General features: G+C 48.2%; 7 protein-coding genes across 7 annotated transcripts; 3 read left to right on the top strand and 4 right to left on the bottom strand.

The window, feature by feature from the left end:
• Positions 1 to 1,214: 1,214 nt before the first annotated feature.
• Positions 1,215 to 3,004, bottom strand: ATNIH1004_008549 (uncharacterized protein; the record flags this gene model as incomplete). The annotated part of the gene is made up of 3 exons (XM_033573157.1): positions 1,215 to 2,370; positions 2,428 to 2,676; positions 2,742 to 3,004. The coding sequence occupies 3 exons, from the start codon at positions 3,002 to 3,004 to the stop codon at positions 1,215 to 1,217; spliced, it is 1,668 nt and encodes a 555-aa protein (XP_033423709.1).
• A 1,297-nt stretch (positions 3,005 to 4,301) lies between these two features.
• ATNIH1004_008548 (uncharacterized protein) lies at positions 4,302 to 5,568 on the top strand (the record flags this gene model as incomplete). Its single annotated transcript, XM_033573156.1, has 4 exons — positions 4,302 to 4,475; positions 4,528 to 5,015; positions 5,078 to 5,176; positions 5,238 to 5,568. 4 exons carry the CDS (start codon positions 4,302 to 4,304, stop codon positions 5,566 to 5,568), a joined length of 1,092 nt encoding a protein of 363 aa, XP_033423708.1.
• A 779-nt stretch (positions 5,569 to 6,347) lies between these two features.
• On the bottom strand, positions 6,348 to 7,016 carry ATNIH1004_008547 (uncharacterized protein; the record flags this gene model as incomplete). Its single annotated transcript, XM_033573155.1, has 3 exons — positions 6,348 to 6,356; positions 6,426 to 6,829; positions 6,929 to 7,016. 3 exons carry the CDS (start codon positions 7,014 to 7,016, stop codon positions 6,348 to 6,350), a joined length of 501 nt encoding a protein of 166 aa, XP_033423707.1.
• Positions 7,017 to 8,004: 988 nt separating this feature from the next.
• On the top strand, positions 8,005 to 9,194 carry ATNIH1004_008546 (uncharacterized protein; the record flags this gene model as incomplete). The annotated part of the gene is made up of 4 exons (XM_033573154.1): positions 8,005 to 8,086; positions 8,149 to 8,814; positions 8,881 to 9,015; positions 9,067 to 9,194. The coding sequence occupies 4 exons, from the start codon at positions 8,005 to 8,007 to the stop codon at positions 9,192 to 9,194; spliced, it is 1,011 nt and encodes a 336-aa protein (XP_033423706.1).
• Positions 9,195 to 10,312: 1,118 nt separating this feature from the next.
• On the bottom strand, positions 10,313 to 11,455 carry ATNIH1004_008545 (SDR family NAD(P)-dependent oxidoreductase; the record flags this gene model as incomplete). Its single annotated transcript, XM_033573153.1, has 4 exons — positions 10,313 to 10,569; positions 10,627 to 10,906; positions 10,975 to 11,063; positions 11,419 to 11,455. 4 exons carry the CDS (start codon positions 11,453 to 11,455, stop codon positions 10,313 to 10,315), a joined length of 663 nt encoding a protein of 220 aa, XP_033423705.1.
• Positions 11,456 to 11,640: 185 nt separating this feature from the next.
• On the bottom strand, positions 11,641 to 13,000 carry ATNIH1004_008544 (uncharacterized protein; the record flags this gene model as incomplete). The annotated part of the gene is made up of 9 exons (XM_033573152.1): positions 11,641 to 11,730; positions 11,792 to 11,928; positions 11,981 to 12,037; positions 12,092 to 12,160; positions 12,359 to 12,532; positions 12,589 to 12,596; positions 12,648 to 12,816; positions 12,867 to 12,919; positions 12,969 to 13,000. 9 exons carry the CDS (start codon positions 12,998 to 13,000, stop codon positions 11,641 to 11,643), a joined length of 789 nt encoding a protein of 262 aa, XP_033423704.1.
• Positions 13,001 to 13,824: 824 nt separating this feature from the next.
• On the top strand, positions 13,825 to 21,388 carry ATNIH1004_008543 (type I polyketide synthase; the record flags this gene model as incomplete). Its single annotated transcript, XM_033573151.1, has 8 exons — positions 13,825 to 13,945; positions 14,002 to 14,473; positions 14,523 to 14,831; positions 14,886 to 15,099; positions 15,155 to 15,367; positions 15,415 to 19,895; positions 19,963 to 20,131; positions 20,183 to 21,388. 8 exons carry the CDS (start codon positions 13,825 to 13,827, stop codon positions 21,386 to 21,388), a joined length of 7,185 nt encoding a protein of 2,394 aa, XP_033423703.1.
• Positions 21,389 to 24,283: the final 2,895 nt, after the last annotated feature.

Raw genomic sequence — 24,283 nt, 5'->3', positions numbered from 1 at the left:
AATGTATATTCACTGTCTCTACTATTCCTTTTTGATATATAGACAATGAATTACTTCGATGAGAATAGCTCCGTTGTCAGACTGAATTTAAATCGCTGTTCAAACCAAGACAGGTTCTTTGTTTATGGTCTGACTGTGCCCCGCCTGCCTTCTGCTATTTTGGGCTATGTCGGACACTGCCAGGAGCCGAGCGCTCATCAAAGAGGTCTTAATTTTTAATCTACATGGCCCGGCGGGGAATGTACACAGTTTGAGCACTGTGGGTCAGCATGGAGAAACCACATGGGGGCGTTAAACTAAACCCCCGGGCCATAGGGTGGCATGTCACCATGTGGCGTTGGCTTCTATCCACTGCCCTGTTTTCAGCTGAATCAACCTATTTATAAAGAAATGGTACCTGGCGATGCAATTCAGGCAATACCGTGGGAGATTCTAGTGCAATACCGAGTCTGAAATTTTCAAATGTGGAATACACATCCGACACGGACCTTCCCGAGGGTCCTGGTATCAATCAGACGGCATGCGGTGGAGTCGAGAACAAACTACATCTCGAACACCAGGATCTTGGGAAATTTGCCATCCTCCTAGACAGCCAATGGCAATATTTCCAAAGTCAACAACCTTGTAAAGAGTCTATACGCTAGTGTCCTGCAGGGGGTCTAGTTCAGGATCATTCAAAGAATCTGACAGCCAGATGACATCCTATGATTGCGCCATGCAGTCAACATAAGCGACGTCCAGGATTTAGTATCCTAGGCCTTGTGGTTGGCTCTAAGCATCGGGGCAACATTCTTGGAAGATATCACATGAAGGGTTCTAAACGGCTTATTCTGCGAGTAGCCCGTCCACTAGGTGCACTGTCATATATTTCTGGGGCCAGAATCGTAAGCCCTCAGTCTGTAGAAGATTATTCAGTCGTTTATCCTACCAGTGTGGTCCTCATTTGGCCCCCAAGAGGTCACGTAAATTCTATTATTGGTCTTGATACGGTCGAAATACCTCCCGACTCTTCGGCAGAAATATTCCAAAGTGTGTTTTCGCCCCTATCTCACTCCCTGAGTCTTTTCAAGTTCAAAAATATAATGGTCCGGCAACACTGACCCGCCGGTGCATCGCATGTGATTCCATGGGATTTTGAAAATAATACATTCCAAACATCGAATTTCGGACTCCCATAATTTGGTCCTTATTGGGTATAGTGTGGTTCATGTCTGTTACTTGTGCTCGTCCTGCTTTTCAACAATCTCCTCCCCTGGCTCTTCCGTTGTAGGCTCTGCGGTGTCCTTCTTCGTTTGTACGAAGAGTTTCTCTCTCTTCATAAAGAGAGATAGTACAACAGTAAAGGCCCCAGCGGCTACAATCATAAAGTATATATTACCGATAGTTGAAACCAATGCCTTCTGCACGGCAACCTGTTGAGCAGAGTCAAGGGACTTGAAGAAGGGTCCTCCGGCGCCGCTAATGGCCCGTTGAATCAAGCTGATGTTCGCATCTGGCAGGATTTTGGCGATTTTGTTTGTTGCCTGGTTAATGAAGATGCTGTTGGAAATTGTCAACCCTAGGGCAATACCTGCGATCTGTCCGCAGCCAATGAAAGCAGTTGACGAGGCAACTTTTGAAGGGCCAACTTTAGCCTGCGAAACGGGAAAGGATGCTTGTGAGTATAACCCGGTTCCAAGCGCCAGTATCACGCTGTAGCCGTAAATCCTCGACGTGCTGGATTCCAGGGTAATAGTGTGCATCAGGGAGCCACCTATGACCACTAGAATACCGCCCACAAGGTACCAAGGCATGTAGTATCCCACTATCCCCATTAGAATACCGTTGGAGATAACGGCAAAAACCATGATAAAGACAAACGGCAAGAGCCGGACACCTGCCTGGGTTGCGGAGTCTCCAAAGACAAACTGGAAATAAAGGGGGATGAAATAAACGGGCACAAAGGCACATGTAACAGCGGCTGCCACCAGGGCAAAGAAGATGACCTGTTCGTACGACTTCAGAAACTCCAGGGGGAAGAGACGCGTTTCAGGAGTCGTCAAAAATACTTGTTGAAGTCCGAATAAGATCCATAAAACACCGGAGCAGACGAAAAGCCCAATGATCCTTCCACTTCCCCATTCGAACATAGCACCCCCGAAGGAAATTGCCATGATTCCGGAGACAAACGCCCCTGCACTGAGAACCGCACCTGGTATATCGAGATATTTGATGCGGTCTTTGATAGATGCTCCTGGCCTGGGATCGTGCGTTTCGATGAGCCATAGATAGATGGGAGCGGCTAAAGCTCCCACACAAAGGTTGATGTAAAAGCTCCATCGCCAGGTTGCCTTGGAGTCGGCAAAGGCACCTCCAATAATAGGTCCAAGTCTATCATAATGTTAACAAGATGAGACAGATTTACCCAGGATTCCTCTGGCTTCATACACTGTCCCAATACCCCAGGTCAAGCCAACAAATCCAAGGTAGCCAGGCCGCTCCGCTTCAGTCGTGCTGTTTGAAAGAATATTGATTGCGCCAAGGTAGATACCGGATCCCCCTATGCCACACAGTGCTCGTCCAATGATCAAGGCATTCATTGTGGGCGCAGCACCGCATACTGCAGAGCCGACTTCGAACAAGATGATCGTAACTATGAAAGACTTCTTAGCCTCCAACTGGGCGAAGACCTTTCCCCTGAAGCAGTCGTTAATATGGGATACATCTTTTCATATGGCTCAGTCAAAGGTTTCCTTGCGTACCATACTAGATTGACACTGACTGCACCAAGAGCGAACGCAACTGAGATCCATGGAAGCTTGTTTATTTCACCGAATGAATCGATAATCTTGGGCTGCACATCTGCGACAATCGTGTTGTCCAGTGCGAACAGAAATATAGCCGATAGAATCGAAAAGATTACAAGAACCCACTTGAAGCCCGTTACTTTGCGTGGTAGCGGAGCTGGCTCCGAGAGACGTCTTTCCATGCTGTCGCTGGTCTTTGTGGATTCGCTAGCAGCCATGATGACTAAACGAAACCTAAAGACAGGAATCGCTTTAGTTGCAGGAGAGTACCAAGGAGGATGAGTCTGTGGTCAAAAAATGTCAGGGAAGGATGCGGACATGGAGGACGACCGATGAAAATAAAGTCTAGAGGGACTGTACATTTTTCCGCCCAAGACAAGAAAGAGATCATCTTAATGTTAAAAATATATCATACAACAAGTACCAACAAAGAAAGAGCCTCGTTGTAGTGTCAGGATCTCTATCGTGGTCCGCTATGGATGCTTACCTACGCATTAGATATCCAGAACCCTGTCGAGGCCGGGCAGTTTCAATGCACCGTCCCCGATACTTTGTCACGACGCAAGGTATTCAAAACTGCGAAAGATTGGTATTTTTACCTGCTGTATCGACGTACCAACTAGATATTTTCAGGCCTAGCTTGGTGGATTGAGGCGCCTGTTTGGGTAAGACTAACGATATCATTCCGATGACTGTGTTATGTATACTAAATCTGGCAAGCACACTGCCCTTTGCCCTGATTTCGGTGGATGGTTGGTAAAGAGGAGTAAAGATGGATCCTGCACACCTGCCAAGTCCCTCAGATCTCTTCTACTCCAATAGCTGCTCGGAGACCCTTGTCTAGTATGGAGAGCTGGCTTTCTTCAGGCTGTGTGAAGAATCCCGTCCATACATTGTCATGCTTAGCATATAATGAAATATAATAATTCATTCTGCGGATGTCAGTGCTTTATATTCTATAGGTAAGTAGGCAATGCCACGTCTTTTACCCTTCACGCTAAACATTCGACGTGCATGTAACACGAATGTATACCAGCACAGACTGGTTGATCATTAAACGCTGATAATGGAATCTCTATACAGGAAGCTATTTTCGCCCCCCTCCTTCCCCTCCTTTCGTCCACACGGCACAGTCAGCACTGTGAAGTCCTATGGAGGTGACATTGAAGGGCTGAGTTTTGCAACCACCATCCAGGCTGTTGAAAAACAGTGCGTGCGAAATCGCCCCCGCCAATCTCCGATAATGCATATCTATGATAATGGTTGGCTGACTGTTACCCCTCAGTGGTCGCCCACGTTGCCTATATCATATGCAAAAATGCTCAAAGATGGGGGCAGAGCTTCACATAATTCGACGAGCTTGGGGCGGGATATCCTTCAGAGAATGATTTTATAGGCCATCGCCTCTCCTGTGATGCAGGAATCCTTCTGAGTGTATCTTTTTATATCATATTTCCATTCCATTCTCCCACCTCCCGTATTAGTTTCTACTGAGCGTTTCAAGTCTTGCTGGCCATGTCTGCTCCTACCCCCCCTCTGCCACCCGATGAGGATCGATCCAGCGTGCTGTTTGGGACGGCCGTTGGGCTTCTCATCCCAGCTGGAATCATGATCATACTTCGAACCGGGGTTCGTGCCTTTATGACCAAAAATATGAGCTGGGATGATTGGTTGATGATCATCTCCATGGTATGCTTTTCTTCCAGAATGACTTGCACCGTGCGTTAACGAGTCATGAAAGCCTTTTGTCATGGGCGGAGAAATTATTTCAATTGTCTCCACACGGTATGGCATGGGGCGACATATCTTCTACCTGTCTCCGGAGGACATGGTGATGGCGCTTAAGCTCAACACCATTGCGCAACCGTTTAACGTCCTGGGCCTATTCTTCGTCAAGGCTTCAATTGTGGCTCTGCTTATACGCTTGAAGTGTAAGACTTTGTACAAGGCTATTCTGTACACGACGTTAGCCTTTCTTCTAACAATTACGATTGTCGGTGTGGTCATTGCCTTTGCTCAATGTCAGCCGTTCGAGAAGAACTGGTTTGTCCAAATGCCCGGAACCTGCTGGAGCCGGGATGTTTTCACAAACGCACTGTATATCCTCCAAGCAATTACTATTGCGACTGATGTGTGCTATATTGTTATTCCCATTTTTATGCTCTGGAATGTGCAGATGGCCAAGGCCACCAAACTCGGTGTCCTGGGCGTGATCGGGCTTGGATTTATGTATGAAACCCATTCTATACGCGTCCTGGGATAAGAAATATGGCCGTTAATGATTATTGCAGTTCCATGGTTTGTTCAATTGTCGCTATTCCTTTTGTGCATCAGTTGGCCAAGAGCGTTGATATCACTTGGGAAGTTGTTGACCTGGCAGCCATTAAAATGTAAGATTATTTAGCAGCTCCCTGAGCAACTAATGACTCGTGTTGCTGAAGTTAACTATAGTGGAGAAGCCAATGTTGCTATTATCGTCGGCTGTATGCCACCCATGCAGCCGGTGTTCAAGAAGATCAATCAGCGTTTCTTCAAACAGAAAACCGTTACGGGCAACAGCTACGAAGAACGATTGGCGCGACTGAAGCTCAAACCTGGCGAATATGAAATTCTCAGTGGCAAATCCAAAAACAGCAAAAACAGCAAAAACAGCAAAAACGACATTGATTCTTACAACCACACTTTTGCCAGCGACACCACAAAAAGGGATCCCAGCATAGACGGCCACGAGATGTATCTACTCGAAAATGGTACGGCCCCTGCCGGGCGAGCTCATGAATAAAAAACCCTGATATGTCTGCTTTCTCGTTTCTTTCTTCCGGCTAGCTTTTCATCTTATTACTTGCCCCAGTTATTGACTACTGGCACGTGCTACGTGGAAAAGTGGATTATGTACACAACAGTTACTGGTTGGCTATCCTAATGTAAATATACTTTGATTGTTGATGCGGAATTAATTATATTATATTTTATCTTATTTTATTTTATTTTATTTTATTTTATTTTATTTTGAATTTGCAGGATCAATATTGTCGTGCATATGCATCTAAAGTGGCAATTCACCCAATGTTGGCCCCACGGCTTTACGGTACTAATCACGGCCCCAAGCGGCACTAAATTAGTGCTACAGGAGTTGAGGACCACATAGTAGTAATGAAAAATACTAGTGCGCTTAAAAGTTTTCAAAGAACATTTCTACTATGCTTGGTACTAAATACACCGTGCCCAGGAATGACAGCCATCTTGCAGCCCTTGGAAGGACAACAAAAAACACACTACTTATATGGAGTACGACACGACAAATCATAGATTCCAAATACACAGTACTGCCACTCAGTAGCCTACGTAACGCAAATTAATTAACTTGATACCTTGTAGACCGGTTCGTAGCACTACTAAGCTCCATTCTTGATACTACATCGGAGTACTCCGGTCCTCCTGCAGATATTCTAAACCGTCAGATAATTGCAACAAGACAGCCTCTCATTGTAGTGTTGTCCGTGCTTGTATTAGTACAGTATTCCAATTTATCTCACCCATATCCATATCCCGTTCCTCCCATCACAAAACCTTTATCAATTTAGCATCAGAATCAAAATTCCCACTAAGAAAAGGTACCAGATGCGTTATAGCACCCACAAAAGCGTCCGTAGTCTGAAAAGTCTGGTGAGTAGCGAGTGAGTCCCAGCCCACGAGAGCAACATAGGCGGACACATCGACCCTGATAGTGGGGTTGACAGCCTTCCCCTGGTGCCATCCACTAGTGGCGTAGAGTTCCCCCGACGCCGACTCCACGGCTGATTTGAGCGTTCCGAACGCCGACTCGAAGTCCGTCAGATTCTGCGGACTTGCACCGGGAAGCAAGTAGAAGATGGCTAGCTCGGTGTCGCCCGCGGTGTTGAGTGTCCTCAATGGCTGAGGCTGGTCAAATGGCACGATGTATTGTCTTATGGTGCCGTCTTGGATGTGTCTTAGGGATTTAACTGCGTCAGAGGACGTGATTATTTTCTCGACTTCCTTGCCCGCGGAGCTGTTGTCCACATCTATGTGAGTGAGAATTTAGTCCAATGTGGAGTGAAATGTATGGATGGATGTGTTTATTGGTCGGGTCGTAAGTACTGAGGCTGCATAGTAGTACGTACCAACAAAGAGATCAATCGTGTGCTTGTCGCCGCTCTCCGGGGCGTACGAGATCCCCAGAACCCCCGGGGATTTTTTGTACGTGTTCATCAGACATGTCCAGGCCGGTGCGCTAGGAATAGTAGCGGATACTTTGATTGGAATTTGTAAAATCAAAGTCTGGCCGTATGTCCCTGCTGCCGAGGTTGGTGGACAGAGACAAGCCGGTAGAAGCCAACCCAACAACGAGCAAACTTTACTGGGTAGCATATCGTCTTCTGGAATTACCAGATGGAGGCCAAAGTATAGAAAATTCGAAAAAAAAATTCAAGACAGAGATCTCTGGGGCTGGTGACAAAGTCAAGAGAATATACAATCTCTCCTCGAGAACACCATCACCTTTTAAACTACACCTAGTTGCTTTGCGTGCTCTTCTCCTTTGTTTCGCATTCTTCCTGGTGTTGTCCACTGGCGTTGTTTAGCGATGGGGATCTGAGATGAGTGGTTCACGCATGGAAAATACGAGGGCAGAACTCAGGCTGAGCACTAATATCAAGCAACCATCGTGACGCTATTCCTTCAGGATGCGATGGGCGATAGAATAGCGAAATATTTATATATAGCTTGGTTCACCATGTGGAAGAAGAAATGGAAAATACGTCACTTAGTTTTGATGGTTCTCTGCAATCCCTGAGACCTGTTAGAGACGGATCGTACTATATTAATTCAACAGCTCATGCCACATGGACGACGGAAGCGAGTTTAGAAAATTGTGAGTAGAACCTTGCTCTGTATAGTAAGATCGTCTAAGCTTCCCCTTTGGCGTGACTCCTGATTACTGCTGGGTAACTTAGTTGCCCTAGGAAGCCTAGAGTTTGCTACACTTCCAGGTGGGATATGGGGGCGGTTCAGTTGCACATGGTACCAAGTATCACCAGGTTGAGTCATGTCGGTGGGGATAATCATATAAATGTCTCTGATTCCGCGATTTCAGTACGACCAGACGAGGTTTCAGTCAAATCAGTAGAGAATACCACGAGAGATTACAGGTTTAATAGTCAGACCATTGTCCCTCTACGTGACCACCAGAAGTGCAATCATGGCGACACCAGCATACGGTAAATTCACGTCAGGGTCAAAAGTTGCTGCTACTTTTGCCGACCGCATACAGGGAAAAAACAGTATGACTACTCTCTACACTCCGTGCGTTTGAAGAATGAGTACTGAACCAAATTCCGTACAGTACTCGTGACAGGCGGCAGCACAAAAGGTCTGGGTGCCACTACCGCAAGAATATTGGCTGCTCATAAACCTGCTACTCTTATCGTGACTTACAGATCAAAGCCCAAGGTAGAAGACGTGCTGGCTGAGTTGGAATCTATTTCACCAGAAACCAAAATCATCGGCATTGCCTTGGACTTGAGTGATCTAGAGTCAGTTTGCGCTGCTGCCGAGAAGCTGAATCAATCGATCAGCCACCTTGACATTCTTATTAATAATGCCGGTGTCATGTCCGTCCAGGACCGCGAACTGACCAAATTTGGCACTGAGATGCAGTTCGGCGTGAACCATATTGGACATTTCTTGTTCACCAACTTGATTATGCCCAGATTACTGGCAGCCGCAGAGAAGAACCCCCCCGAGGCCACCAGAATCGTCAATCTCACTGGAGGTTGGCACAAATTTGGCCCCGTACGATTTGACGACATAAATTGGGAGGGCAAACCGATCCCCCCAGATCAAGAGCCAAACAGGGACGTAATGGCCAAGTTTGGGGTACGAACGGACAGCGACTATATTCCCGAGGCTGCTTATGCTCAGTCGAAGACGGCCAATATCCTGTTTACAGTCTCGCTTAACAAGCGTCTGAACGGTCGAGGCATTGTTTCTTATGCCGTTAATCCAGGAGGTATGTAATTGTCTAGTCTCAATTCTCTTGTGTTTAATATTTTAGTTACTGAAGCTATTCTGACAGGAGTCCTGACCGAGATTGGTCGACATTTACACTTGGAGAGAGCCAAGGAAATCATCGCGTCAGGCCTGCTAGACAAGACTCCAGATCAAGGAGTATCGTCGACAATCGTTGCGGCGCTCGATCCAGGAGTTAACTGTAAGTACTGGTTTAATCATGGTTACTCTCCTCCGCTTACAATCACATCAGTAAGCAATCCGGTTTATATAGACAACTGCCAGCAAGTCCCGCCAGCTACGTATGCCAGTGATCCTGAGTTGGCGGAAAAATTGTGGAAGCTGAGTGAGGACATTGTCGGACAGAGATTTTCCTTGTAAGGTGGCCAGCATTGTAGTAAAAATAATGCTTGTACAATGTTCTTTTTCACCAGATCGTTAGGAGAGCAATGTACATAGTACCTAATAGGGTACATTATTATCTTATGTCAGACCCACACAACGTCGATGATGATAGCTGTACCCGGTATTGAAAATTACATAGCTGTGGGCCTCGCTTAGTCTAGCCTTTTTGGGTAAGTAGCTGCCAACTGTAGTTCCGCAGAAACAATGAACCAGCAGGGGAGACAAGTTAACTGCACCGCCCAGCAAGGTGGTGGGAGTCTTGTGATGCAAGTCTGACCTGATTCCTGCCTCCCCATCCTCCCACTTCCAGTCTCTCCTTCGCAAACCATCACAAGTTTTAATATCCGTACAATACGAGATGATCGAAACTCACATCGAGATCGCTGCTTCCCCCGCTATAGTGCGGGATGTGGTATGTATCTTCGGCCATGCCTGCTTCCATCTCAAGCAATGAAAGGGGCATATGCTCATACTTGATATTTTCCATCAGCTGCTTGACTTTTCCAAATACTCAGAATGGCAGAGCTTTATCAAACTGCTCGAACCAGAAGATAGCTCCAAGACTCTCCAATCAATGGAACCAGGGGACAAGATCAAATGTGACGTTGATGGCATGAAATTTACCGCGGAAATAAAGGTATACCCATCCAATAAACCAGCTTCCTACATGAGGGCACGTTCGTGGTCTCGAGAGTGGCACCTGAAATTGATAATCGTGAAAGGAAAACTCCGATAGACTGTTCCAGTGGCAGGGACCTCCTGTCTTTGGTCTGATTGCTGGTCTTCATAGCTTTCACATAGAACCAGCCAATAACGGAGCATCGACGGTGTTTAAACAGACCGAACAATTTACCGGGCCGATTTCATTCCTGATGAGCCCTTCGCTGTTGGGGAAGAAGATTTTGGGCCAGTTTCATCAATACAATAAGGATCTCAAGGCCCGGGCGGAATCATTAAACTAAGCGAGATTACAATTCTAATGTAGCGATTGATTTTTGCAGTTATAAATCATATGGGTATTACGTGTTTTTCGTTGATTTCTTATAGGATAGTCCACGTGAATTGGACCCCAAATTCGAAACACTTATCAAATCTTATATTTGGAGCTGTAATGTAGCCCCGCCATCAACGAGCAGGCCACTTCCCGTCATATAGCTGGACCTCGGGCTGCTCAGAAACATGATAGCGTCGGAAACCTCTTCAGCCTGCGCAATTCGGCCAAGTGGAACCACTCGTCGAATTATATCCTTCAGACTTGGATCCCCTTCGATAGCCTCGTCCGTCATCGGCGTGTCAGCCCAAGAAGGACAAACGGCGTTGACACGGATCTTATACGGTGCATTATCGAGAGCTGGATCATTCATTAACTAGCGTCTCCCACATCCTGTAGAAACTCTTGATTCCCTACCTGCATTCTTTACCATCCCAAGCAAGGCATGCTTGGCTGTAGTGTACTGGACTATACGGGGTGTGGCCACATAGGAATTGCATGATCCAAGGGCAATGATAACCCCTCTACCAATTTCCCTCGTGCCAGCGCGAGATGGCACCGTCAGAACATCCTGCCGTTTCATAGCTGCACTCACAGCTTTCAGACAGAAAAACGTGCCCTTCACGTTCACGCTCCAGGACCTGTCCATTTCTTCCCCTGAAGCTTCTGCAATCTCCAGGGGACTTTGAACACCAAGCTGCGGGCTGTGTCAGCTTACGGAGTGGACCTCGTTGCTCCCCACCGGGCTCAGATAGCTTCACTCACACCAGCACTGTCCACACAGTAATCAATGCGACCAACCATAGCCACTGCGTCCTGAACCATGCTCTCTACCGATTTTTCATCGGAGACATCTACTTTGAGAACATGGATATGGATAGCCGGAACGCCATTAGTCCTGCTGGATATGGCTTGTCTGCATTGCCTTGCTGTCTCGTCTGCTGCGGCCTGGTTGATATCCGCTAATACTAGCGCTCGCGCTCCCTCGAGAGAATAAGCGATGCTGACATCGCGGCCGATGCCCGAGCCTTAGATCATGTTATTCTATGCAGTCATAGTGGGGGTCATCCACATGGCGTGGACTCAGGAAAAAAAAAAAAAAAAAAGGAAAAAAAAAATCGAAATCAACAAGACTAGAATAAATAAGGAAGGACAAGACATGTATGACAGAGGTAATACCAAGTGGATAATGAAATCTTACTAGCATACCTGCGCCAATGACAAGTGCATTCCCGTGGATATCCATTGGAGGTCTATGCGCAACACACTGTTTTGAGCAGAAAGAAAAAAGCGAGGAAGAAATTGAAGTATTCTCCTTGACTAGAACTACTGAATCTTATATAACCCCAGGCTGACCGATTATTAAGCTAGATTTGGGCAGTTCGACTGATTACAGAAAATTAGACTTGAGTTTGACTCATACTATGTAGGCTACTCAGACTTCTTCTCTCGAGTCTTCTCTCCTTCCTCTACAGCCTTCCTAAGCTTATCAAAGTGGAATTCCCGGCCGAATAACCAGTCCTGATGCATGTTAACATTGGCTACGTAATATTTAAATCCAGGAGTAGTATGTGGAACTCACCCAAAATGTTCGGGGCAACAGTGCATCAAGTATGCGTGTAACTGTTGTCAGGTTTCCATGCCAAAACCACGCTGAAGGTGATTTCTTTTGCACTTCAGCAAAGACTCCAGCTGCGTATTCAACCGGTGTCATTGTGTCTAGCAGCGTCAGCATTCATATAGATTCCGTGCTGAGTTAGAATTCACTTACTAGGCGTGCGCTGCACATGGGCTTTGAACTCATCGCTCAAAGGTTGGAAGATGGAATCTGGAATCTCAAAGGTCAACAATTGCAAAACGTATTCCAGGATCTAATACTAACCAGCAGGTAACGAAGCGTCAAAATCTCTCTTCAAGATATTTGTACCAACTTCGCCCGAAATCACATTGACTACGGTGACGCTAACAAGTACATTAGTGTTTGTCCCTATCCTTCAAGGAATAGGTTATTCTGTACCCAAATGGTTTCATCTCGGCTCTAAGGGTGTTTCCATATGCATGCAAGGCAGCTTTACTTGCATTGTATGATGCTTCGATTGATATGGCTGTGGTTAGCAACCCACAGCTCATGGAAAGAAGGACAACCTACACCCATAGATATATGGCACAACACCACCTATTGAGCCTATATTGACAATGGTCCCTTTTGCATCCACAATCAAACGGTGGAAGATTTGGACCATCCTCATAGGGCCCAAAACGTTCACCGCGAACATCTTCTCAACCTGAGAGACGTCCGTATCAACAGCTGGCATGGTATACACTAGTAGACTCATACAGTAAGCCACTAGACCAGAGGTCTGCACGGCCATAACAAACCAATTCCTCTGGAGATTCAGTTAGCATAAGTAGCATGTCCAAGGAACGGGGTTTCATACGCATTATTAACCAAAACATCTAGTCTTCCTCCCGTTAGCTCTTTAGTCGACTCGAGTAGTGATTTGCATTCGACGTCGCTGGTCACATCAGCTACGAAGACATGAACCCCGAGTTTCTTTAGATGGTCTTGGGGCTCATGAGGGAGGAGTGTTGCGATGACTGTGTAGCCTGTTCATTGTGTTAGTCGACACCTATATTCGGACATCTTGGAAATGCACCTCCAGATTTGAATTGCGATGCCAGAGCGTGGCCAATACCGCCATTTCCGCATCTGTTAACTATTAAATCTGATGTTCCATACGTATAGCGTTATGTACTACCCAGTGATCAGAACGGAACGACTCTCTTCCATGTTGTTCTAAGTCTTCACAGTAGAAATCAAGTACCCGAGCTATTTCTGGTAGTTAAGAAAGGTGCTGCGTCAGAACTTGATAGACAGTCAGTCTATAGTTCAATGATAAGTATTTCCCCCGTGGCTATAGCATTCACCCTTAGCGTATCCACGATGTAAGGTGGTTCTTAGTACCTAGGACCTAGTGGCTTAGCCCCCTTTCAGCTGATAAATACCTCGTGGTCCAGCGTGGAGATCAGAATCTAGGCTTTGATTTAATATAGCATAAACAACCGTTAGAGATTGTTACGTGGGGGCTGTGTCATCATCCAACCTTCTTTCTAAATTACAGCCAGGTCAAAACCCTCCAGTCGATATTAAGTACTATTAAAAATGTTGGATTGGGGCTAAAGCATAGCCCTGCATCGGACAAAGAACAGGAACATGGAACCCTACAGGCGATAAATAACGTTTTTTCCTGATTCTCGGGATTCTTTTCATTCTGTCAGATTAATTATAATTATTTCGAAATGACGTAGCCTTCCTTGTATTTTACGGCTGTACAATATTGTTGTTTCTTTGTTTCTTTCATTTTGGAACTTCCTAATGTTTTCCCTTTTAGGGTGCTGTCATGATTCCTTTGTCGCTGATTTATATGACTGTACCTGTGGATTATATATAGCAAGGGGTATCTTCGTCCTGACCGTGTGCATTGACCCAATTGTTTGAATATAATAACCCTCTATCGTATGGCCTGTGGTCTTTATTCTATACTTGTTTAATATCATCTTTTCCCATCCCTCTATACACTCTAGACCAAGATATTTCATAGACAAACGATTAATATGAGCGTCTCTTCAGAATCCAGCTATGTAGAGGTGGAATCGCACAAGAACGAGCAGTCACAGCCCCCCCAGCACACAGAGCAGAATGGACTACAAGAACCCATAGCCATTGTCGGTCTAGGTGAGTCCTTCTAATCCTCCTCATCGAGATACATCTACTAATCATACATAAACCAGGCTGTCGTCTCCCCGGAGACATCTCATCCCTAGACGACTTCTGGGACATGCTCATCAACGGCAGAACAGGTCAATGTGATATTCCAACCTCCCGATTCAACGCGGAAGCGTTCTACCACCCGGACAAAGACCGTCCAGGGAGCATGAACACGAAGGGTGGATATTTTCTGAACGAGAATATCCGAGATTTTGAGAACGCTTTCTTCGGGATTAATAATCTTGAAGCGACGTATATGGATCCGCAGCAGCGGAAGCTGCTGGAGGTCGTGTATGAATGCTTTGAGAGCGCGGGGGCCCGGTTGGAGGATGTCGCCGGGTCGAATACGGGCGTTTATGTGGGGAATTTCACGATGGATTTTCAGGTCATGCAGACAAGAGATCCCGAGTATCTGCATCGGTACAGTGCTACGGGCATGGGGACGACGATTTTGAGTAATCGGGTCAGCCATGTTTTCAATTTAGTTGGTCCAAGGTTAGTTCTCTTTTTCAGGTACCGAGGAGAGTGATGCTAATGTTAAAAGTTTGGTTCTGGATACTGCTTGCTCTTCTTCGCTATATTGCCTACACACTGCAGTCATGGCACTGCGGAACCATGAGTGTGATGCTGCGGTGGCGGCGGGTGTTAATCTAATTCAATCTCCTGAACAGCATATCGGGACTATGAAAGCTGGAGTGCTGTCGAAAACTTCCACATGCCACACTTTCAGTGACCAGGCTGATGGTTACGGACGTGCGGATGGCGTAGGAGCTGTTTATGTCAAGAGACTTAGTGATGCCATTGCGAACAAGGATCCAATCCGAGCGGTCATCCGCGGCACTGCGGTCAATGCGTGAGCATAATACATCATCTAAGTTAGATATCAGTGTCTAACGGCTAATTATAGGAATGGCCGAACCCCAGGGATCACTCAGCCAAGCTCTGCAGGCCAAGCAGCTGTCATCTGCAAGGCCCATGCGCAGGCTGGGCTGAGCCTACAGGATACTTCGTATGTGGAAGCCCACGGTACAGGTACTCCTGTAGGCGATCCTATTGAAATTCGTGCACTGGCAGATGCATTCTCTGGTAGACCTAAAGCGTCACCTTTGCTAGTCGGCTCGGTATGTATTTTATCGTTTTTCTCTTCAGTCCGTCAGCGTTTGCTCATTAGAACAGGTGAAATCAAACCTGGGCCATAGCGAAGCAGCCAGTGGCATATCCAGTATTATCAAGGCTGTTCTTGCTCTAGAACGAGGGGTGATCCCCCCAACAGTGAATATCGGCACGATGAACCCTGATATCAAGACGTACGACTGGAACGTCGAGATTGTCACGCGAAACACGCCATGGCCCTGTGATGGGTGGAATATTCCTCGAAGGGCCGGGATCGTGAGTCACTAGGAACAAAAACCATAGCTCTCAACTAACCTTTTCAGAACTCCTTTGGATACGGCGGTGCCAATGTCCACATTGTTCTGGAGGCCTCGGATATCTTCGTGCCAGCTGGATACAGCAAAAATTCCGTGTCCACCGAGGTTCTCAATTTGATCAATAAGAAATTCCTCTTGCCATTTTCTGCCTCAAGTCAGTCAGCTCTCATTGCTAGGGTGTCCACGCTACACGACAAGACGGTCAACCTGGTAGACCTTGCGTACACTTTGACGGCTCGTCGGTCAAAGCTTGCACATAAGGGCTTCCTTGTTGCCTCGCAACGCACTCTGGCGGAGGATCTCAAGCCTGAAAATTTAATCATTCCTCGCGAAACCGGTATTGACGTTTCGAAAGGATTCACTTTTGTTTTCACTGGTCAGGGTGCCCAGTGGGCAGAGATGGGCAAGGGCCTCATTGAGCAATATGCGGCTTTCCGCAGCTCTATACAGCGGTATGATGCTGTTCTCAAGTGTTTGAAGCATGGCCCTTCCTGGACCCTCATAGACACTCTAGCCCAACCAGCCAATACGAGCAAGATCAACGAAGTGAGCAGGGCACAGACTGCATGCACCGCTATCCAGATTGCTATAGTTGAACTTCTCTCTGGCTGGGGCATTGAGCCATCCGCAGTCATCGGACACTCGTCCGGTGAGATTGCAGCGGCATATACTGCTGGGTTTTTGACCTCGAGGGAGGCCATTACAATTGCTTACTACCGAGGCTATGCTGTTAGCAAATTGTCCATAAAGGGACAGATGATGGCAGTCGGATTTAGCCAGACGGAAGCCGAGGAGGAGATTGAACGCAATGGGTTAACCGGAAAAGTCACCGTGGCATGTGTCAATTCACCTGAGAATGTTACTCTGAGTGGCGACGCCGACGCAATTGATGCATTGCACTCGGCCATGGCTGATTCGAGTGTGCTTCGACGAAAGTTGCTCACCGACGGACGGGCATACCACTCCCACCATATGATGCAGGTAGGGGCCGAGTACGAAGCCCTCATTCGCAACAGCTGCACGCCTCTCGCAACACGGGTAAGGAATAAAGCCCACGTGGAATGGATCTCTTCGGTCTTTGTCACCCCGAATACCGACTCGATTGACTACTCATACTGGCGGCACAACCTTGAGAAACCGGTGCTTTTCGGGCCGACTCTGCAGAAGCTAACAGACACTCGCTCAGCGCCATTGATTGAGATTGGTCCTCATGGGGCTTTGAAATTGCCAATTAAGCAGACTCTGCAACAGGTTGGAATCACTCCTACTTATTTCCAGGCCCTAACTCGAGGAGAGTCCTCTGATCTGAGCCTTTTGAAACTCCTGGGTAGTCTGCATGTGGCCGGTGCAAATGTTCCCCTTAATATTATCAATGGTCTCGATAGCGTCGCTGCAGCCAAGGACATTAGTATTGTCGGAAAAACTGTGAAAGATCTTCCTACTTACCAGTGGACCTACGAGCAGACTCTGTGGAACGAGTCACGAGCCAGTATTGAGTTCAGGAACCGGGCATACCAGCGCCATGAACTGCTAGGCTCGATGATTACGGGTGGCAATTTGATGGACTTCTCATGGAGAAATGCCCTCAATGCAAATGATGTTCGTTGGATCCAAGATCACAAGCTGGATCGTACCGTTGTGTTTCCCGCTGCTGGATACATTGCTATGGCTATTGAGGCTCTAACACAGGCCTTGGGTAGGAAACAAACAGATGGTCTCTCCTACGAGCTGCGCAATGTCAACATCATGGCCGCTTTGACACTTTCCAATCAGGATAATATGGTCCCCGTTGAGCTATTTACCACGCTGAGAAAGCGAAATATCTCTCCGACTGTCAAGTCTAAGAAATGGTGGGAATTTCAGATCAGTTCCGTGAAGAACGGCAGATCAGCTACACATGTATTGGGTTCAATTGCGAACCATGTGCCGCATGCGCCGCTTGCGGCAGCTGTCAAACTCCAGGAGGCCCACAGCGAGCCATCAGCAGTGCGGAACTGGTATCAGAAGATGGGAGATGAGGGCCTCAACTTCGGAGACCAATTCCAAACCATGAAGACACTTCGTGTTCCGCGAGGAAGAACGGAACGCTGGGCTATTTCTGAGATTGATGTCCAGCAAAGCACTCCAGGAGGTGTTGAACAGGATTCAAAATACACCATCCACCCTGTCAGCATTGACGGTATGTTTCAGACTGCTATCATCGCCGGTGCGCATGGTGTTATCCCGGATCTTCTAGCCCAAGTCCCTGTGTCTTTTGAGAGCGCCATCATCCGCGCACCTACGGCTGCAGATTTGACCAGCAGCTACACGGTTTACGCCAACTCCCATGCAACGAGCTTTTCCACGGCTACAATCTCGACGGAGCTTCGCAAGCCTGACGGACAAGTGCATGCGCAGTTCCACGGCATGCGCCTAAGAACTTACGAAGGGGCTGCAAGCAACGCCGATATCGTCGAGCGTCAACCGATGCTTCGCGTCTGCTGGAAGCCAGATCTCGCCAGCCTTAAAACTGCACCAGATGCACTTGAAGAGTACCTCATGCGTGAAGCTGCGTTGGAGAAGCTCTCCGCACAAGTTTGTCCCTCTGAAAAGCTCTACCAGGTGCTCGGAGTCGTTGAACTCTTCTGCCATAAGAATCCTAGGGCGAAACTCCTGTACCTTCTAACGGACCCTCATGACCTTACGGCTGTTGGAGTCTGCATGAAAAGACTCGGGGTCGGAACTCAGATGCCCACCTACAGCTCGTTCTCTGTGGCCGAAATCACTGACGAGGGTGTTGTGAACCGGAGGAAGCTCCTCGACGCCAGTCCGCCATCAAAGCTCGACTCGTTGCCTGTCGACGGAACCGCGTCCACGTACGATATTGTTATCATGCCACAGGCATACCAAGACCAGCGAAAGGAACAGTTTCATCTTCTTCCGTCCCTGATCGGCCCTAACGGCCTGCTGATTATTCCGGACACCTTGCAATCGCTTCCAAAGCTGCCAACTGAAACTGAACACTCAACCACATGGGAAGCAACCAATATTTGCGGACTTGGCCTCCTTCAGAAGCGTACTCAAGATCCCAAGACAGGTGCTCAGATAGAGAATCTTGTTGTTGTTGAGGACAGGGCCGGTACTCCCCTAGGTGACGCCATTCTTTCCACGATCTCTAGCATCGCGGACTGTGTCAGTCGACTGCCGTTGGATGCGGTTTCCGAGAGCACAATTCCACCAAAGTGTACTGTTGTGACGACCATTGAGACGAACCAGCCATTCCTATCCACCATGTATGAACATCGGATGACGCAGTTGAAGATTATCACTAACCGTGCCTCAAACGTCATTTGGGTGAACACCTGCGGCATGCTTCAGGGGAAGAACCCCGACATGGCCCTTGTCGGTGGTCTTTCAAGATCACTGATGCTAGAACAGCCGTCTTTGAGCTTCTACACATTAGACATGGATGGTAAAACGACGTTCGATGTCACAGCGAGGCATATAGCTTTCATCCTCTACCAGAGTGTCTTGTCGCCTACAATTGACTACGAGTTTGTTGAAAGTAATGGCCTTCTGTACATCAGCCGTTTCTTGCCTGACTATGCCTCCAACGAAAGATTCCAGCAGACACAAGGCAAGCACACCGTCCAGATGGAACTCCAAGAGGCGGGTGACTGCAGCCTCTTCCTTCAAGGAGCTAGCCAGGTGCACTCCCTTTGTTTCAGACAGATCTCGGGTCGACCCCAGTTGAAGGACGACGCTGTGGAGGTCGAGGCTATAGCCCACGCCGTTAATGCAGCGGACAGCCAAGTGGTCCATGGAAAGGCAGAGACAAAGCAGTCAACCTGTGCCACGGCCTTCACGGGTATTGTTAAATCAGTCGGCCGTGCAGTCACAGATCTTGCTCCAGGGGACCGGGTAGCTGTGATGGCACCTAATCAGTTCCGTCTTATCGATCAAGTCCCTTCATGGGCCTGTCGGAAACTTGAGTCCACAGAAAGTCCCGTCGAGCTAGCAACTATCTTTGTGCCCTACGCGACAGCTCTGTATGCCCTTCATGACCGAGCTCACATCCAGGCTGGAGAAAAACTTCTTGTGCACATCGACTCATCTGGTATCGGACTGGCAGCTACTCGTCTCGCTGCACTTGCTGGAGTGGAAGTGTTCTGCACAGTCCTCTCCACCGAAGCTCAAGAATTTCTGGTTAAATCCTATGGGATGGACGAGAAGCGAGTCTTCCTCTTGGACGAGTCGTCCTACCTCGCAGACATCTTCGAAGCAACCGACGGTCGCGGCGTTGATGTTGTGTTCAACTTGCTTGGCGGCGACCTGCTCCACGACAGTTGGCGCGCATGTGCTGATTTTGGACGGTTCGTGGAAATTGGTAATCGCACTGCAGAGGGGCTGGATATGAATTTCTTCGCCAAACAGCTGACCTACACTGCATTCGACCTTGAGCACTTATACTACTCCGGTAATCCTGCTGTCAAAAGGAAATGGTCCAGGTGAGTGACGTGAATGAATGTTCATATATATTTGGTAAGAGGCCATGCTGATTATATTTTTTCACAGCCTCGTGCAAAATGTATTGGAGTTGTACAGGGAAGGCTGTATTCCGTTCATTAAGCCCTTGAAGGTCTTTGATATCTCCGAGATTTCCGAGGCCTATCACTATGCCAGCGCAGAGAATCGGCTCGGCGGCGTGGCAGTTACACTAGAAAACCGCAGGTCCAAGATTGATGTATGTCTATTGCGTGTTGCATTTACCAGTGCACCGTATGCTAACCCTCAGAAGGTTCTGCCCTTGAAATACGCCACCCAGCTGTCTCCCGAGAAGACCTACTTCCTGGTTGGCTGTCTCGGTGGTCTGGGTGCATCTCTCGCCAAGTGGATGTTTGCGCGCGGAGCACGCAAGTACGTATTTCTGGGACGATCGGGGGCGGACCGACCTGCCGCGCGCCGTTTGGTCGAAGACCTTCAGTCACTAGGCGCCGCAGTATCGGTGGTCCGCGGAGATGTAGGCAGCATGGCGGACGTCCAACGGGCCATCGATGGTATCGAGGGTACCCTTGGCGGAGTGGTCCAGGCAGCAATGGGTCTGAGCGAAGCTCTCTTCACGACTATGACGAACAAGGCCTGGCACACTGGCATTGGTCCCAAGCTCCGGGGTAGCTGGCATCTTCATCAGGCAATTGCCGCGCGCGAGAAAACCCACCCTCTCGACTTCTTCCTCATGACGTCGTCGGTTTCCGGCAGCGTTGGCACCGCGACGGAGAGTAATTACTGCGCCGCTAACCATTTCCTGGATGCTTTTGCCCGGTACCGTCGCGCTCAGAACTTGACCGCGACCTCCCTTGGATTGGGCATGATCTCGGAGGTGGGCTACTTGCACGAGAATCCGGAGATCGAGGAACTTTTGCTGCGCAAGGGCATCCAGCCCATTAACGAGGAGGAACTCCTGCAGATCGTGGACGTCGCTCTGAGCCAGAATGCCAGCACGCCGGGCTTCCTGCGGGCCGATCCCCTAGCAAGCAGTCATATTCTGACGGGACTTGAACCACTGGCCCTCAAGGGTCTGCGAAACAAGGGTTTTGACGTGAGCAACCCCATCCTCTCGGACCCACGTGCGTCGCTGCTCGCCACTACGATCGATGGTCTGGCCAGTGGTGACGACAGTCTCGGCGCGGTAGGCGCCATTTCCGCCGAGCTCGCCCAAGCGCTAGGGGAGGCGGGGGAGAACGCCCCTCTCCGAAATACTGTTGCTGCCCTCGTTGGGAAGCGGTTCGGCAATTTGATCCTGATCCCAGAAGAGAAGCTGGATGTGAAGCAGCCACTGTCCACGTATGGTATGGACAGTATGCTGGCGGCGGAGTTCCGGTCCTGGGTGTACAAGGTTTTCAAGGCAGACGTGCCTTTCCTAGATCTGCTGTCGCCAACCACGAGTCTAGACTCGCTGATTGATGGGGTAGAGAAGGAGGTTATTGGACTACTGGGATAAATGGGGGGCGTATTCAATAATGGCTGTGTTTTGATGTTTGTTTCGTTGGACACTTGTTTACCCGTTCTCTTAGCAAGCAGCAATGATTAACTAATGGCATGACTCATTCAGCATATCCCAGCAGGCTTGGAGTCAACCACTGCGCGAATGGATCTCGCTTCGGGATTCCCCCAATCCCCCCATCACGACATAGCATTCACCGTCTTGGGCAATGAGGCGCAGGGTAAAAGCTAGGATATCCACAGCGGCCCGAACAGCGACTCTAGGCAACTCTCAGCCAATCCATCTGGATAGTTGCAAACCGTCGAGACCGTCTTCATCTAGTGCCAGTCCGCGGATACCAAAAGTCGAACCGTCTGGGGATAGGAGGAGGAATTGAATCCACTCTGTCGATGAACCGTTGTTACCTTTCTCCAGTAGCCTGAGAATGATCATCACATTCCTGCAGATGATGATACATACTGGTAGATGCAAATATTTAGAAACTGATGGAAAATGGAATTGAGAATATAGAAAAACGCCTGACTTGGCGTGGACGAAGCCGCTCCAAGCACACCGGCGCTGATTGGCGGAAGGGTGGGCCATTCACGTGCACAGGAGGCCCACCTGACCGCCTGCAAAAACCCCAAAAAGGAAGGCATGACGCCATTAAGCATCCCACTCGGTTGTTTTTTTTTTTTTTTTTTTTTCTCTCTTTCTCTGAGGTACGAAAGAATGCGGATATTGGTTGTGGATAATAATATTTAGCAGATCAATATGTACAAAACTCTATGATATTGTCCACGCTGCTCTGTAGTCATACTGCATAGTTGGAATACGGCATAACACTGAAAGTTACCGATATTCTCTTCGGGTTTCTAGTAGAATCTGAGTAACCATAGATGGCCATTTCGAACCATCCGTGGCTCATCGAGGGCCCTTCCATGGTCCAATCCCAGTGCCTGTGACGCAGCACGTTTCCCACGCCTATCGGTCCCCACGGAAGATCCGAAATATTTTCTAGAACGAGAGTGGTAGTCCTAGGACTTGATGTCGACCGTATCGTACACTGGAAGAAGGTACTCTGTACTCAAGAAGACGTGCACACTATTTTCGGAGAATAAATTGGAAGATGAAATTCGGTCTGAGATGATAGTCTAGGTCAATACGTAGTGACATCCCCAGTCACCGGGCCGGTTCTGCCCCAGAAATCTCGTAAGAGGATCCATCGTCCATGAACAGAGTTTGGTTTAGTTCGTCTCCGTGCGTTTTTCTCCAGGATAGGCTCTCAAGTCTCAAACCATCGTGAGATGGAAACCCTAAGACTTTACTCCTTTAAGCAGGTTGACAAAATCCAGCGTAAATCGCGGCTAGAGTAGGTAGTTCGCTCCTGGGTATTCTCGTCTGGGATTACTTGATGAATTTGACGAGCATGCGGTGGAAAGGAGGTTTCTGGTCCCTTGCGTGGATTGACCCCCGTACTGCGACGTAACTACATATGGGTCGGTATGCAGGTCGACACCTAGAGGACATACTTCTGTTCTCCAGAGTAGTTCTACACCAGCCATTGGTATCTATTACCTAAAGTTCTGGTCCATTGGAGAGACCAATTCCCGAAGCACTATCCAAGTGCATTTACAAAAGGCAACTGCATTGGAAGAATCCATGGACTGTCACAGGCTGTGCAAGAAAGAAAATATACTAGAATAAGACGAAATAGAAATAATAATATTAAAAATAAAAATAAAACATTGTGTGAGACAACCACACGAGGCTACGCAACTCGGTACCATTTCCCCGTATCGGTACCCGTACTGTATGGTAATCCTCCAGGAACACAAGTTCTTGGTACCTGGGCAGATGCCTCCCAGGTACTTCTTAGGTAACCAGGAGAGGATTCCATTCTTGGGGGGTTGGCAAGCGACAGATTTAGGTAATAAGAGAATAAGAGAGATGTCCAGGGAATTAAAATACCCATTTATGATTGTTTTATTTTCCAGGTATTTATAGCAGCGCTGCAATCCTCGATCCAGAGTACAGTATGGATACCAACGACTCCGGCCGGGCACAGCGACCATTAATGCAGGCGTCTCCCTTGCGACGAGTCCAACTTTCACTCTCCTCCACTTCCCGCTCCCCTCTTTTTTTCTCCTTTTCTTTCCCTTTGTTCCTCTCTTGTTCCTCCTCCTTTCTCTCCTCTCTTCTTCTTCTCTCATCTTGTCGCACTGCGAGACCTTCGGATCGATCGCTTTTTCCCTCTCTCTTGGCCGCCACAGCCGGTATTTGGTGTCCTGTCTCACGGCCGGCGCCAAACGGTGCGTAGGCTTTGGCCCCCCGCGTATTGTCGTCAGTTGAATTGGTCGTGATTTCTTTTTCTTCTCTCTACCTATGTCTTGGGCTTCCTAGTTCCCGATTCGACTCCCTATCCGTCCTCTTCTCGTCGTCCCCAACGCTACCATCAATCAATCACCACCATACCTTGACCTGTTCCTGGTTCTTGGGATTGTCCGCCACTACTACTATACACTTCTCTCTTCTCACCCTTTCGATTGAAAGGTGATCTTTTACGGCTCACTCCCGTTCTCGGTCACGGTCCCCCCTTTTACAGGTGAAACCGGCGTTTCTGCGACTTCCTTGGGTGCATTGGGATATTCGTTCAAGATACCCCTGCTTTGTTGGAGTTCTTGGTTCCTCGTCGGTCCGATCGCTACGACGGACCGCACTCCTATACTGCCAACCTTCGCCTTGACGGCCCTTTCGTTTATCACCCCGACAGGTCTTCCTGTTCGGCTGATTAAAAACCTTTCTGTTCTTTTAATATACAATTGAAAAGCAACCCCAAAGAAAATCACCAAAAAGATACGCTCCAGAGAGACCCACCTGATCAGGTCCCTCTCGTTGCATTTCGTCCACTTA

The sequence above is a fragment of the Aspergillus tanneri genome (genome assembly GCF_003426965.1).
Source record: "Aspergillus tanneri strain NIH1004 chromosome Unknown AapTan_6_pilon_pilon_pilon, whole genome shotgun sequence".
NCBI lineage: Eukaryota > Fungi > Ascomycota > Eurotiomycetes > Eurotiales > Aspergillaceae > Aspergillus > Aspergillus tanneri.
This window is presented reverse-complemented; position numbering and strand designations above follow the sequence as displayed.